The sequence below is a fragment of the Tinamus guttatus genome, unplaced genomic scaffold (genome assembly GCF_059628265.1).
Source record: "Tinamus guttatus ecotype Peru unplaced genomic scaffold, ASM5962826v1 Tinamus_guttatus_pri_ptg000260l, whole genome shotgun sequence".
Taxonomy (NCBI): Eukaryota; Metazoa; Chordata; class Aves; order Tinamiformes; family Tinamidae; genus Tinamus; species Tinamus guttatus.
Genome location: NW_028288794.1, coordinates 2,949,513 through 2,963,251, shown reverse-complemented (window position 1 = coordinate 2,963,251; position 13,739 = coordinate 2,949,513). Strand labels below are relative to the sequence as shown.

Here is a 13,739-nt window from a genome sequence, read left to right as displayed (position 1 = left end):
AGTGAGTATGAATTAAGGCTTGCAAGGTTCACAACACTTTCTCCAATCTTTTTAATTACTCATCTCTAAAGCAGGAAGACCATTCACTCTGCATATTACAGTTAATAGAATTCCTTTATGAAGGCAGAAACAGGAAAACAGAGTATTATTTAACCAAAATTCTTCCCTTTGTTCAGTTTCCTGCTCTGAGCTTCATGCTACAGGAATAAGACCATTTCTCTCCAATAGCCAAATAACGTTTATGTGTGTGAGAGAGATGCTAAGCGTCTCCATTTCCAGACAACCAGGAAAGCAACAATTATACCCCAGAATTACACTTTAAGCATGATCCTTTCCAAGTATAAGCTGTTACAGATCCCTTGATGAGGTATCTTCAACATAAAGCCTTCCTAACTTCTCTAGAAGAATTAGGTTCTCTCAGAAGCCTAACTGAAAGAACATTTAAAGGGAGAAAACGAGGACGAGTCATTCATCTGGTGACTATTTTATGTGCTTTCCTAACCTTTTGGAGAAACAGATTCCTATTATGGGAAATTACTCATGGTATATGCGCTGCTAAAAACGGCCTTTGAATAAACTCACTGATGTCTGCCATTATTCAGTCATTACAGTGACAAGGCTCATATGGATCTAAACAGCTGGATAGTTACATGGATCTCTAATTTGACAGTAATTCTATTTATAAAGGGAAATAAATTAGGCTATTTATTGCACTACGTAAACTATGCTTAATTTACCACAAATTGCTGCAAAAAAGCAAGATATTATCAACTTTCATGATGTAACTTTTGGATATTTTAGTTATCTACTTATACCTAGATTAAAAATATTTCAATTACATTTGTGTCTGTGCATAAACATGTTAGATAACTCCTCTGTATTCAGTGAAATATGTCTGTAAAATAACACAGATAAAGTGAATTTATATCCTAAAGCCTAAAACTGTTGCACTCTTTTCATCAGTGATTTTACCGATTATTTGCAAAACACGCATATAAAAAGATTACTAAATGTAATTTAAAGAAACAACTCTTCTGCAGAAATATTATCAGAACAGGCACACACCAACCAGAAGCGATGACTACCTTTTCACCCTGTGGGTGTCAGTTTTTGATTTTGATGGGCCACAGTTTGCTTTGACGGCACTCTTGTCCCTCTTGTCCTGAACCATTTCCCAGGCTGCTTGCTGAGCCCCTGCACGGGTGTAGGTCAGCGCGTTGACTCCATCGGGCAAAGCGCCAACGCGCACCACCCTCCCCCTGCTCCGCCTGTCGCACGGAACTTCGGAGCAGGAATGGCAGAGCCCTGGAGCACAGGGATTGTGAGGTTGCAGTACAGATACCTCTGACCACTGCAAAGCAATCACTGCTTTGGATATGTTCTACGCTTACTGCAGTTATTGGGCAAAATAATGATCAGAAGTTTAATATTACACTTCTATTTCTGAGGAATTATACTACTGGTATTTTAATTTACATCTACTTAGAAGTGACAAATTTGACTCTTTTCATTAAAATGGGAAAGAAAGATACAGGTTGGTTTTTGTCTAGTGCAGGCCCAAATAAATGGTAAGTGTAAGTTCTGAGTTACTTCCACTCCCCCTCAATATAAAGTCAGAATTTCAAGGTTACACATGCTTGTTTCTCCAATATATCTTTCACTTATTAAACAGAGGCAACATGTGGAAGAGACGTGTAGGGAGAGGGGAGGCCAGGGTTATTTAATCCCATTTGTTCCGTGAGTGGAAGTCCCATTGGCAGTAGTGGCACTATGCGAGATATGGCCCAAGGCACTTCAGCTTAGCAATCAATACTGCAGTCAGAATAAATTATAACTGATCTTCCTGTCACAGTACTGTGCTTTTTGCCAAGAATAATCCTTCAAAATGCAAGTTGTGATCATTTCTAGCTCTCTTCTTTTGAACCAGGATTTTAAATATAGTAATGGATTAGGTAGAAGTACATTTCTTCTCCCTAAGGAATATATCAGATGTACTATGGAGGAAAAGAAAGAAAAGAAAATAGAAAAAAAATAGATAATGGTTAAGGGAAAATAAATCCTTCAGTGCTGATCAGTCAGCCTTTCTAATAGAGACAAAGATTTCAAAGAATGCAACACTCTGAAGTATGGAGAAGAGAAATAATTTTCACTTTTGACCTCTCCTCCATTAAGTCACCTCAGAGAGGAATCATATAGTCCACATTCTTGGTAAATGAATACAGAATTGGGCATTTCATTCTACCTGTGTAAAGCTTAAGCTGCTTTTATTTTCCTTTGGATATCCCTAGATTAGGAACAAAAATGTTTTTGAGTGAGAAGTTTGTCTAGTTTCTCCAAATTAAGTTGCATCATTGACCAACTGCCCCAGTATTCTGAGAATGAAATGCAGATTTTTCTTCATAAACTCAAGGAATTTTCCTTCACAACCTTGACCCAAGCATCACCTAACAGTAGAGAAAATTCAGCACAATTTGTTGGCATTATTTATAACACCTGTTGACAAAGCTTGAATCTTTTTCCCTGAGGAGATCTGCTGAGGGCTCAGAGTTGCAAAATACTTTTCTGAATATTTTCAGCTGACAACAAACCTTGGCTTCAGCCTCCAACATACTAGTATTCTTTCAAGAAAATCTTTAATGCAGCTCACAGTTAGACAGTATTGAGAGATACAGCAGTCCTAAAAACTAAATTTTTTTGAAGCAGGTTTATTAATGTAGGAATTTTTAAATGGGATACAGATTAAGCTCATAGGAAAGCAGCTCTTTTTTTCATCTGATATCTCTGTGCTTTTTGCCTCAGCTCAGAAGCTGACAAGAGCATCCTGTGAAAACTTGGTATTTCACTGCTGTAAAATACAGAATATCATCACTCACTGTCCCATGCCCATTTTACATAGTTTAGTCCCTACTGTCCACCTAGATTCTAACAAGTCTACTCTTAGCACGCCATAAATAAAATCTGTTGTATTATTTCTCTGCATTCTGCCCATTCCAATTGGCTATATTTTTGGAAATGGCATATTATATTTATAGCTATACATAATTTTTAAAAATATGATTTTTTTCAGATAAAAAGCTATACTGTAGAGCAACAGAGGACCACACGGAATGAAAATAAGCCCCGAGAAAGACACTTTTTATGCTTGAATTCTACAGACTATTTCCAGTATTACTGTTGTACTCTGTAAAAGTTTCAATGGGTTTACACACATGCCTATGCTGATACAAATACACACAATTTACAGAAAAATACAGGCCTATCAATTCTAAAAATATAGAGAAAAAAATGGGTATCTCTGTCTCTTTTACTTTAAGAAGGTAGAGCTGACAATTGAAAAAACCTCAGACTTACGCAGTGCAAGGTGATTTTGCTGCAGTAATGCCTGAAATTTCTAAGCAGAACAAATAGTTCTCCAGAAACGTGGAAAAGGCCAGGCTCCCCCTTGATCCTTGGCTATGCTACTGAACACACCCTGCCAGAAACTCATGCTTTGCTCCCTTCATTGTCTTAGTTTTAAGTTTTTTTGTCCAGTGAAAAAAATCAGATTGTTCTGAAAAAATGGATGCAATAAATAAATCATATTAAATACTGTTGAGCATCAAGTCAGAGAAATTTATGTAAATATTTCCAAATAATCTAATTAATTAAACTTTGGAAAGTCTTCATTATGAAGTCACAATGCTTCTAGGACTAAAAAAAAAAAAAAAAAAAAGGAGAGAATGGCCTGTTGGCTCTGAAAATCTTCCAAACCACTGTAAAATAATATATGTTTATTTTCATTTGGACAGCTACATAATCCTGCTGTTCTGTCCTCTGAGGGCAATTAAGATTTGCTCACACTAACGGGAACACGTGTTGCTGCCACAGGTCAGGCATTTGCAGTTTTCCCAGTTCTCTCACATGGAGCCTATAGGATTGGACTCCCCATTATCATAGTTCTATTTATTTCCGCAGTTGTGGTGCTACTGCTCAGAAAGACCTATAAATAACCCATTTAACCTGATGTTTGAGAGGTGTATGGAAGGAATATTGACCAGCGTTTGACATCCTTATCCACAGCTCTAAGTCCCTTCTGATTAAAAAGTTGCTGAAAACTGAGACTTTCTGGCTTACGTTGTCACATGTTGTCCAAAGACAACTTTTTAATGATACCTTTATATCAGTTTCCCTAAGGAACTGAATCAGTTTAACAACACATGTGACAAACACACACCAGCTTTTGTTTCAAGACAAAAAGGAAACCTAATTGACTTACGTTGGGCAACTTAGTTGAAATACATATAGCAGCAAAGGGATTTAATCTGAATTAACTACTAATAATTTAAAATATTTGATTTTATGCATCTTTATCACAAGTTCAGATCCCCTGAGACTTGCACATGTTAAACCTATGAGCAAGACACCAGCATGACCAACTCTGCCAACCCACTCTCCAACAGGTTTGCGGCAAAAGGAACACAGGTACCACCTCCACTTGCTCTCATTTTCATTCTTACTTTTAGCTTTCCTATTGCCCCATGGCAGAACCCCAGAATATTGGCTGATATCCTAGATGTGCGACTCTCACATACGAAAGGAAAGGAAGCAGGGTAACATGACAGCAGTACTTAAAGCACTGTATCAAACATGTTGATTGTCAAGGAGAGAGGGACAGAAAGATCCACAAAATAATTAATGTGTCAGACTTGAATTTAATATAGAACCAAGACTAGACATATGTTTCATATTCAGACAACACTGAAAACATTTTGGCAGACATTTTTAGAAGAACATTCTGCATAGATAGAAAAGTTTAAGGCCACCATAGTGAAATAAAAAAAAAAGATTTCAAGTTAGTTAGGTACTATAATTGAAGTTAACATCTTACAATTCCTTCAAGAAGTCATATATTTAGAACTTGTAATTTCACTGTAGCCAACCCACATCAAAAATTATTGCCTGCAATAATTCCAGTAGCAATAAACATAAATATATTATCAACAAAACCTCAAACACACAAAAAAAATCACAGTTTGTCATTAATTTTTGGATTTAAGGGCCAAATTCTAATCCTCTGACTCATCTCCACTAACACTTAATCCAAAACAACTCATTTTGTTCAACGATACAGTTCTCAGCATGATCATCAGCATGTGGCCTTTGTTGGGGATGGAAAAACCCTTCAGAAAAATTCTAATGACTTTTTACTGTGCTCATTTGACCACTGAGGTAGATAAGAGCTAAGCAGACTCTCCAGATAGCAGCTACATTTGACCTTTAGAATCTTCTTGCTTTAATCTTGTCACTGAGAGGCCGAAAAGGCACACACCATTCTCCTGTTTTGCGGAGACCTACAGCTAATGTCAGCTAGAATTACGTGCAAAGGTCAAATGTGGCTGCCTTTCCTCCCACCCATGTCCCTTTACTTACCTGGTTTCATCGATATAAACTGCCTCGAGCACAGAGGCTGCATATTCAATGTTCTTTTTCAAATCCACCACATTAATGTCACCCTTCTCCAGCTGCTTTACTAAGCATCTTAGTCTGTAAAAAAGAAAATAAAAATATCAGTGCACTGCTTGTATCAAATTTTACTGCATTTCTAGAGACTGTATTTTCTACTTGAAATGCTGGAAGCCAGACAATAGCCAATTTAGATGAAAGAGACCTTCATTGCATTTCTTATTTTTTTTAATCCCTTTAGAACAAGCACCACAGTTGTAAGCGTGCACAGCTGCTCATTGTTAAATCTGAGGTATGGATTAAGAAAATGCTTATGCATTTCAGCAAGTTGTAGAGGACTCACTAACTACTATTGGACTTACTTCACATTTACTTGTACTAAGAAGTCCAAGTCTCTAATTTTGATTAAATAACTTTTAAAAATTGCAAAATATCTTACTATAACTCTTCTATGCTTAAAAGGTCTATTGCATTTATTTTCATGTCTTTATTGACTTGACTGCCTGCAGTACATCTTTGCTGCAGAAGTTTTATTTCTTATGAGCATGAGATAATGTGAAACTCCATTGCTTCTGTGTTTACCAGATGAAAGGTGGTGCCTATGACATTTGAAAAATCCAAATATTTTCCCAAGGGTGCTTTTGCTTTTAGCTTTGAGAACATTCTTTTACATTACAAACATGGATACACCCAAAAGAAAATTTGTAATGCATCAGCTCAAGTTTCTGCACAGATAAACTATTTGAACACGAGATTGTTCTTCCTAACCTTTTTGAAGAGCAGAATACTTCTCACCTTGCTTTATTTAACTGCACAGAGCACTCATAGTACCGTAGTGAAATGAAAAGCTTATCAGTAACTGCATAGATTTATGACTAATTGGATGCTTAAAGAGGTTGGGGAATTTTTTTCTTTCTGTGTTCTGTTTCCAAGTTGAAATGAAACAGTTGTTTGTTATGTAACACCAAGATACAGGTTTTTTTTCTTTTTTTTGCATTCAAGATACTACATCATTACTTTAAGATTATTTTCATACATTCATATTTTCTTATACTTATGAAATACAGGAAAAATGTGTGAAACAAGTATTAAGTGGATAGAAATTGGCAGTCTGCAATAGTTGATTTTACATTCAGATAAAATCATATTTATGACACATGAAAAAGCAACTATATAAATATATATGTATATAATACAAAACCAGAGATAACAAAAAAAAAAAAACAGAGATAATTACTAATAAATAAATTCTAATATAATGGCAATCTGATGACTGTTTTCTTTTATGGGTCAAGTACAATGTTTGATTGGACCCAATTAAAATATATTTTAAAAAATGGTGTTATTTCAAACAAATCTCTCATAAACTTGCAAAGTCTAACTCCAAAGTTAGATCAAGTTGCTCTGAGTCATATCCACTTGAGCTTTGAGTATCTTCAAGCATGGAGATTCCATCAACATTCTGGGTAACTAGTTTGTGTTTGACCAGCCTCACTGAGAACTATATCTTTCTAATAACCAACTGGAATTTCCTTGGAAGAACTTCTGCCCACCATCCTTTGCTAGGCACCTCCAAGAAAACTCTGGCTACAATGGCTTCAGCTACTCTCACTAACTTTGCTAACAAGGATTAGCAAAATGGTTTTACTAGACAGCAAAATGTATTAGGTAGGCTATAACAGTATATAAATGGTCTGTATACACTCAACATATTTTGCATTAAAGCAAAATAACCACGCAGTTTAACAGCTGACATTTCAGTAATGAGTTTAACATTTTGGTAAAGAATAAACATGTCAATTTATGAGACAAAACAACAACAAGTTTTAAAATACTCATATCCCAGTATTTCACAAGACAAGGAAAATTGTAGAAAGGAGGAAGAAAAGCATCACAAGTTAATTATTATTCCAGATGCACTGGACAGGATTTTTTTGTTGATTTGTTTTCTTTGAACTAAGTGTAACGAAGTGAAAAGAAACATGACACATCGTTCATAATCGTGATATACTTCCTAAAACCTGAGCTCATGGTATTACACTGTCTGTGAAACATGCTAAGAAATAATAGTAACAAGAAAAAAAAACTGAATGGGCTAGTAACTGTGAAATAGAATAATGAACTATGCTTAAGTATGAAGAAAACAAGACTTAATACAAAACAGCCATAAATTTGTGGAGAGAAAGAAACATTTCTCTTGGGACAACTGACAGCCTCCTTTCCAAACCAGCAGTCAGTCATGCCTTGAACAACACATCTGTAACTAATAAGTATATGGGTGGAGAACCAACTTTTGCCATACTGGGTAAACACCAGTAACAGAGCTGGGTGATCAAAAGTTTTTACTGGACAGTCCAAAGACACTCTGCTCCCACCTATGTTTACTAGTGCTGTCTGCAAGTGGCAGCTCTCCAGGAACAAGCTCCTCATTCCTCATATTCCCATGGAGCACATACCTATGCCCAGCCACAGCACCCTAAGCCCACCCAGCTACACAGGCAAACCAGGAGACACGGTACCTTTTTGGAGTGGTTCAGAGAAATGCTGAAATATTTTCCTAAACACAGATTACAAAGATAAGATGCTAAGAAGGATTTGCTTAAGGAGGGACATTGTAAAGTAGGGATGCAAAAGAGTGGGACAATTCAGTTCCATAAGTTTCAGACACTGCCGCCTCCTTTTTCCAAAGTAAATTATCAGTGACCACCAAGAATAAAACAAGCCTGTTTCCTCTTATAGTTTTAAGTTAATGGGAAGTCACTGTTGAAGAATGGACAAACAACAAATAGTTATTTAAAAGTAATAAACACATACTAATGCTAATTATATAGAAAGAGTTAATAATATTAATATTTAATAACAATGCCACTTTAAAGTGATTTGTGTTGGTGAAATAAACTCCAATTTAATCTGCATATTGTTACATGCCCCAGAAATAATTGAGAAAATCCTAGCTGTGTGCCAAATGTATCAACCACATGAAAAGATGATAAGCAAATACTGACAATGTGTTAAAAAGGGAAAATATGGAACAAATGATTACTTTCCTGTAAGCAATAATTTCAAGGTTTTTCTTATGGTAATTTAATATTGAATGAAACAATTCAGTGGATAATCATAGGCATGTGATTTCACTTCCAAATTAACATCACACATTAAAAATTAGATGATGCATAATCTAAAATAAAAAATAAGAAGGAAAGCAAGTGTGTTAACAATATGGTTATATACAACTTAAACACCTGAAGTAAATTTGGAGAAAATGTAAAGCAATCACAATACCTGTAGCAATTCTTTCCATTTGTGACTTACTATCATTTGAATTTTATATTTTTACATAAGACGGATATGTCAAATAAATCCATATCTAAATACATCATGCTTCTCCCAAGTACTTAAAAGTAACATAGCTCAGAAATAAAAAATGAATTATAATAAAAAAAGAAGCACAAATCCATCCTTTCATTTTTTCAAGTCATAAATCCTAATAATGTAAGGATTACTAGAAATCTTTGATCATTACAAAAGAATATAATTCCCTTTGTCTTTTCTGTGAGACAGTAAAAAAAATATGAAAACTATAGACATAATTGTAACATTTGTATTAGATGAATATGAAAGACTAGACCTAATCATATAAATGGATGAGAGATTTCAGAAAAAAATCCAGAATACTTTAACAAAGATTCGGGAGTGATCTGAAAGTCCTGTTTCCACATTCCCACACACAGTTATAGAGTCAGCATCAAGCATGGCTTCAAAAGGGTTAACCAGCACTTCAGTTGTCACTGATACAGGGACATTTTGTCAATCAAAGCAAGGCCAACATGTCAATGGAGACTAGGATTAGAATTGAGGACTCCTGACTTAGACCTTGCATCTGAGTCAGATTCCAGTTCTCTGGAGTATTAAAAATACACTTTCAAATGTGGTTATCTAATATTTCTTCTAATTAGAGTTGCTACCTCTCAGTAAATTCTGGTACTGTGAAATGCAAGAAAGATATATCACACTTTTAAGTGCAGCAAATGTGTTTTATGAAATTACTTCTCAGTTACTCCTGTGCCTGAGCATATGCACAGGAAGCCTTGTGGTTGCTAAGAGCTTCAAGAACCACATTTATTTCATGATTATTTTAGGCACTATGAGTGGTACAGTCTGATCTGCAATTATGATTCAGTCATTAAAAAATAAATATTGAATATGCTGTTAATTCAGCTAACATTTTGATATTCTGAAACTTTAATCCCATATCAAAAAATGAAACTACAAATTCTGCAGCTATATAACACACATTGGAATTTTGTTAATAATAAAATCCCACATTTTCATGATGACAGAATAGTCTTGACCGTTTAAATACTGATGATAGTTGTGCCAGAGGAACTGCTTTTCCTCCAGACAAGGATTCTTTATTAGGCTTCTTTCATTTTACCTCACTCATCCTATAAATTTTCATGGCATCTAGCACAGCTAAACTATGCAAATATTATCCTTTGGGTCTCATTTAATATCAAATTTAATTCTATTTAAAGACTAAAGCAAAATTTAGTCAAAGCTCCTAAGTTTTCTTTAGCTGTGTACTGAAACCACAGAAAACCACAAGAGGCTTACATGGTTTCCACCTGAAACCATAAGCTGAGCCAAGCTCTCCAAAACATTCTTGACTTTTAGCATAATTTTCAACCTACCTGACCAAGGAACTTGCATAGTGCCTGAGATGCCGTAGTATACTTGCTTCAGTAATGTTAAAGACCTGCTATTCACAGCGCTCTAGCCTTTTATCACCACCATCATCATCGCCACCACCACCAGCTCCTGCTGCCCTGGGGATCCTCCTCCTGCAAGCTCACCTAGGAGCCACTTGCTGTTGTTTTTTCCTGCTCTCTTTCTTTCTCTCCCAGTTATTCATTTTTACCCACAAGTAACCTTCAGCATGGCAGTTGAGCCATGCCATCAGATAGAGGCCCCACAAATTCCCATTCATGTTGCACATTCCTCCATGCAACACAAGGCATGTAATGAAACCTTTTCCAGTCAACTAGAAACCTTTTCTCTCACTTCTGCTAATGAATCACCTGTATATACAACGCTAATTTGGTTCCTCTGTTTAATTGCTTTCCGGGCTAAATCTTAATGAAAAAATCCCCATATTTCCCATTTCTTAGTATTTTTATACATTTAGATGTGTTATTCAGTTGCATCTCTCCAGTTGTACATAGATGTAGAGTATACATGCATCTGCATACTCTACAAGTACAAAATGAAAAAAAAAAAGAAATTAATACACTCTGAAACATGACTGCTAAGTTCTCGTGGAAGAACTTCTCAAACTCAAGCAAGTCGTGCACTGAGGATTTGATTGAACTGGCACCATATGTTCCATTAGCAGAGCAGGAACATATGAGAACCTTAGTTTTGAGGGAACATATGAGAAACAGGACCCTCCCACTGACAACTTAAGAGAGGAGGATGAATTTATAACTCCACTGCATTTCAGATCCAGTTAAAGGTCTAACATTTCTGAGACACCATGTTACTAATAGTAGCCTTCAGACTTTGTCAAATAATCTATAGAAGAAAAAATCAACCTAGAAAATTAAATTCTTGTAGGAATTACTTCAGCAACCTTAGTACCTGGGAGCATCACTGACAGGAACATTAGCTTAGCAACTTTTACGTGTTTTATATTTGTTTTATGAATTAACATTAGTTCTATTTCCATCCCATTCATGGACATTGATATATAATGAATGACTAATCTAAGAGATGTAAATTAAATTTACAATAAATAGGAATAAACCAAAAGAATCTCTTTTATCTCTCTCTCCTCACCGTCTTCTCAACATCTTGTGCCAAGTTATTGACACAGATCTGAATATTTTATACAGAACAGTCTTCTGTTAAATCTAGTCTCTCCTCTCTAAAACCCATTCATATTTCTATCAACTCAGTTGCCATATTCCCATTTCATAATCATTCCATGAAATCACAGACAAATAACGCAAAATTTATAGGACTTATTTGCAAATTTCAAAATATCCTCCTAATCACTTTTGAGGCATACTTATGTTTCTGAATATTCTTAAATGTTAATTCTGAAGACTGACACTCAATCTGCGAGGTTCCCCTGCATTGTGTTTGGCTAGATAGAGTGCTCGATAAAGCTATTTAATCTTGAAGTTGCCAAATGCTCCAACGGTCTGTATGTCTTAAAGTGTTCATTATAATCCAGATAAATGAACTCCCAACAAGCTGGGAAATCAAATGTAAAATCATTAGCTGTCAAAAATCATGCTCCAAGATGATGGAATACTTTCGGTAAGCCTTATCTGCAGAAGCTAATCTGATAAATACAAAAAAAGGCACATACTCCTTATTCTCTGTGGCTGTTTTAAAAGCTCTATTTCAAAGTTGCAAACAGCAGCTTTGAACACATTCCTGAAAGTAGTTAGAGAGGCAAAAGGCTCTAAATCTTTCAAAGCAGCCACACAGCCCCCTTTTTAGAATAACTTCATGGCAGAAGGATATTTCTGAATAGATTACTTCACAATGATGTCCTATCACAAATCAATGTCTTCCTTCCTGTTTTTCTCAACATACAATTGACTGATTTTATATTAACAGAGATTATATACAGACCGACATAAAAATAACTGTTTGAAATGGTCCTTAGCTCTCTCTGTCCTATCCCACCCCATTTTTCTACAAATTACTGCCCTATCTGACAGCACGACTGCATGTGTAATAACAGCTCTCTAAACAGATACTGCCAAAAGAATATGATTTACACTGAATATGTTTTTTTTTTTTAAAGCAAGCAGGATTTTGACTGAAATTTTTGACAGAACCAGATTAGAGGCCAGGCGTAGGTACAGTTACACTGTGAGATGCATCAAGTATAGAGGGCTGAACTGGACTAACCAGACCAATAGATATGAACATGTTTTTACCACAAACATAAACCTGATTCAGACCAACTTGTTACTAGCGTAAGTCCTACCTTCCTCCTGAAATTAAAGCACCAGAGTAGAAAAGGTGTACTTCTACATGTTAATCATGCCTTACAGGTGGGATTCACAGAGTGTTTAATGGAACTGGAGGAACAAATCACAGATCTCTGTTTGTTGGGACAAAATTATGAAATATGAAAAAAATACAAGTAGTTATTATGAACTACCATGGACTACTGAATAAAGCATTAAAATCAAGATGTGCCTCGGTATATATATTCTATAAAATATTCCAGCATCTTAATTCAAATGTCTTTTGTTTTACTGAATAATTAACAACGTCAGCAAATCTATTTACAATAGACTCTTTTTTTCAATCAAAAGACAGAAGGCATAAACGCTTTAGCAAAATGGCTGTAACAATTACAGTACAATTTTGCTATAAAATTGTTACCGTCTCAGTAAATCTGAAGAAAGGATATAGAACATGTTATGTATACACATAACAACATAAAAACATGAATAGGGCTTTTATTTAGAATTGTAATACTGCAATTAAAATGAAGAAAAAAAGAAAAAGTATGATATGCTAGAATTCAGCACTCTGTTAAGTGTGAAACTAAATTCTGGCAATTAAAAATGCTAAAAATAAATGTTCTCCTGAAGAATTGACAAATTAAAGTACTTAAAAGTAGAACTTGATAATGAAAAGTAGAGCCTAAGAAAAAATGAAACAATCGTTAGAGAGGTATAAATGTTTGAAGGAGGAAAAGAATCATGCAAACAATATTTCCCCCCTAATTTCAAGAATGACCATAAATAGGATGAGGTGTAACATTACCTTTCTTACTTAAACATGAAAACTTGATGTTTGATAGAAGCAAACAGAAACAAGCCCCAGAATTCTTCAGGAAGAAGGTTATTGAAACACTTACTCCTGGGCAATATCGCGTGTTTTACCGTTACAGTGCCTGGCATACGGGCACATTGGTTTTGGATCCATGAACAATTGCGACAGGCATTTGTAGCCAAGACAGAGGAGAACATTCAATGTCTGCAACAGAGCTGCTATTTCTATCAGATGGTGAAGGGCCCCGGCCCCTCAGCACAAGGGCTTGGATTTTGTAGGTCTGGGAGGGTAAGGCGGATGAGAGATCACTCTGTTGCTGCTGTTCTCTGTCCTCATTCATGCTGGCTGCCTGTAACATCATCTCCACTCTTCCTTCCACTCCATCCATATGTAACAAAAACAGGCTAACAGCTTCTCAGAGCATTGTGCAGAGAGTAGCACACTGCAGCAATCTGGAGGGTAGGAGAGGTGATTATCTCTTCCATGTAACTGCC

At 35.7% G+C, this 13,739-nt stretch overlaps 1 protein-coding gene across 7 annotated transcripts in view; it reads right to left on the bottom strand.

Annotated features, from left to right (window-relative positions):
* Window positions 1-13,739, bottom strand: part of PDE1A (phosphodiesterase 1A) — a 126,738-nt gene that overhangs the window by 39,816 nt on the left and 73,183 nt on the right. For all 7 annotated transcript variants that reach the window (XM_088526995.1, XM_088526994.1, XM_088526993.1 and 4 more), the window contains one exon: window positions 5,410-5,523. In XM_088526995.1, the coding sequence (XP_088383121.1) occupies window positions 5,410-5,523 (114 nt within the window). The remainder of the gene's footprint in view (window positions 1-5,409; window positions 5,524-13,739) is intronic.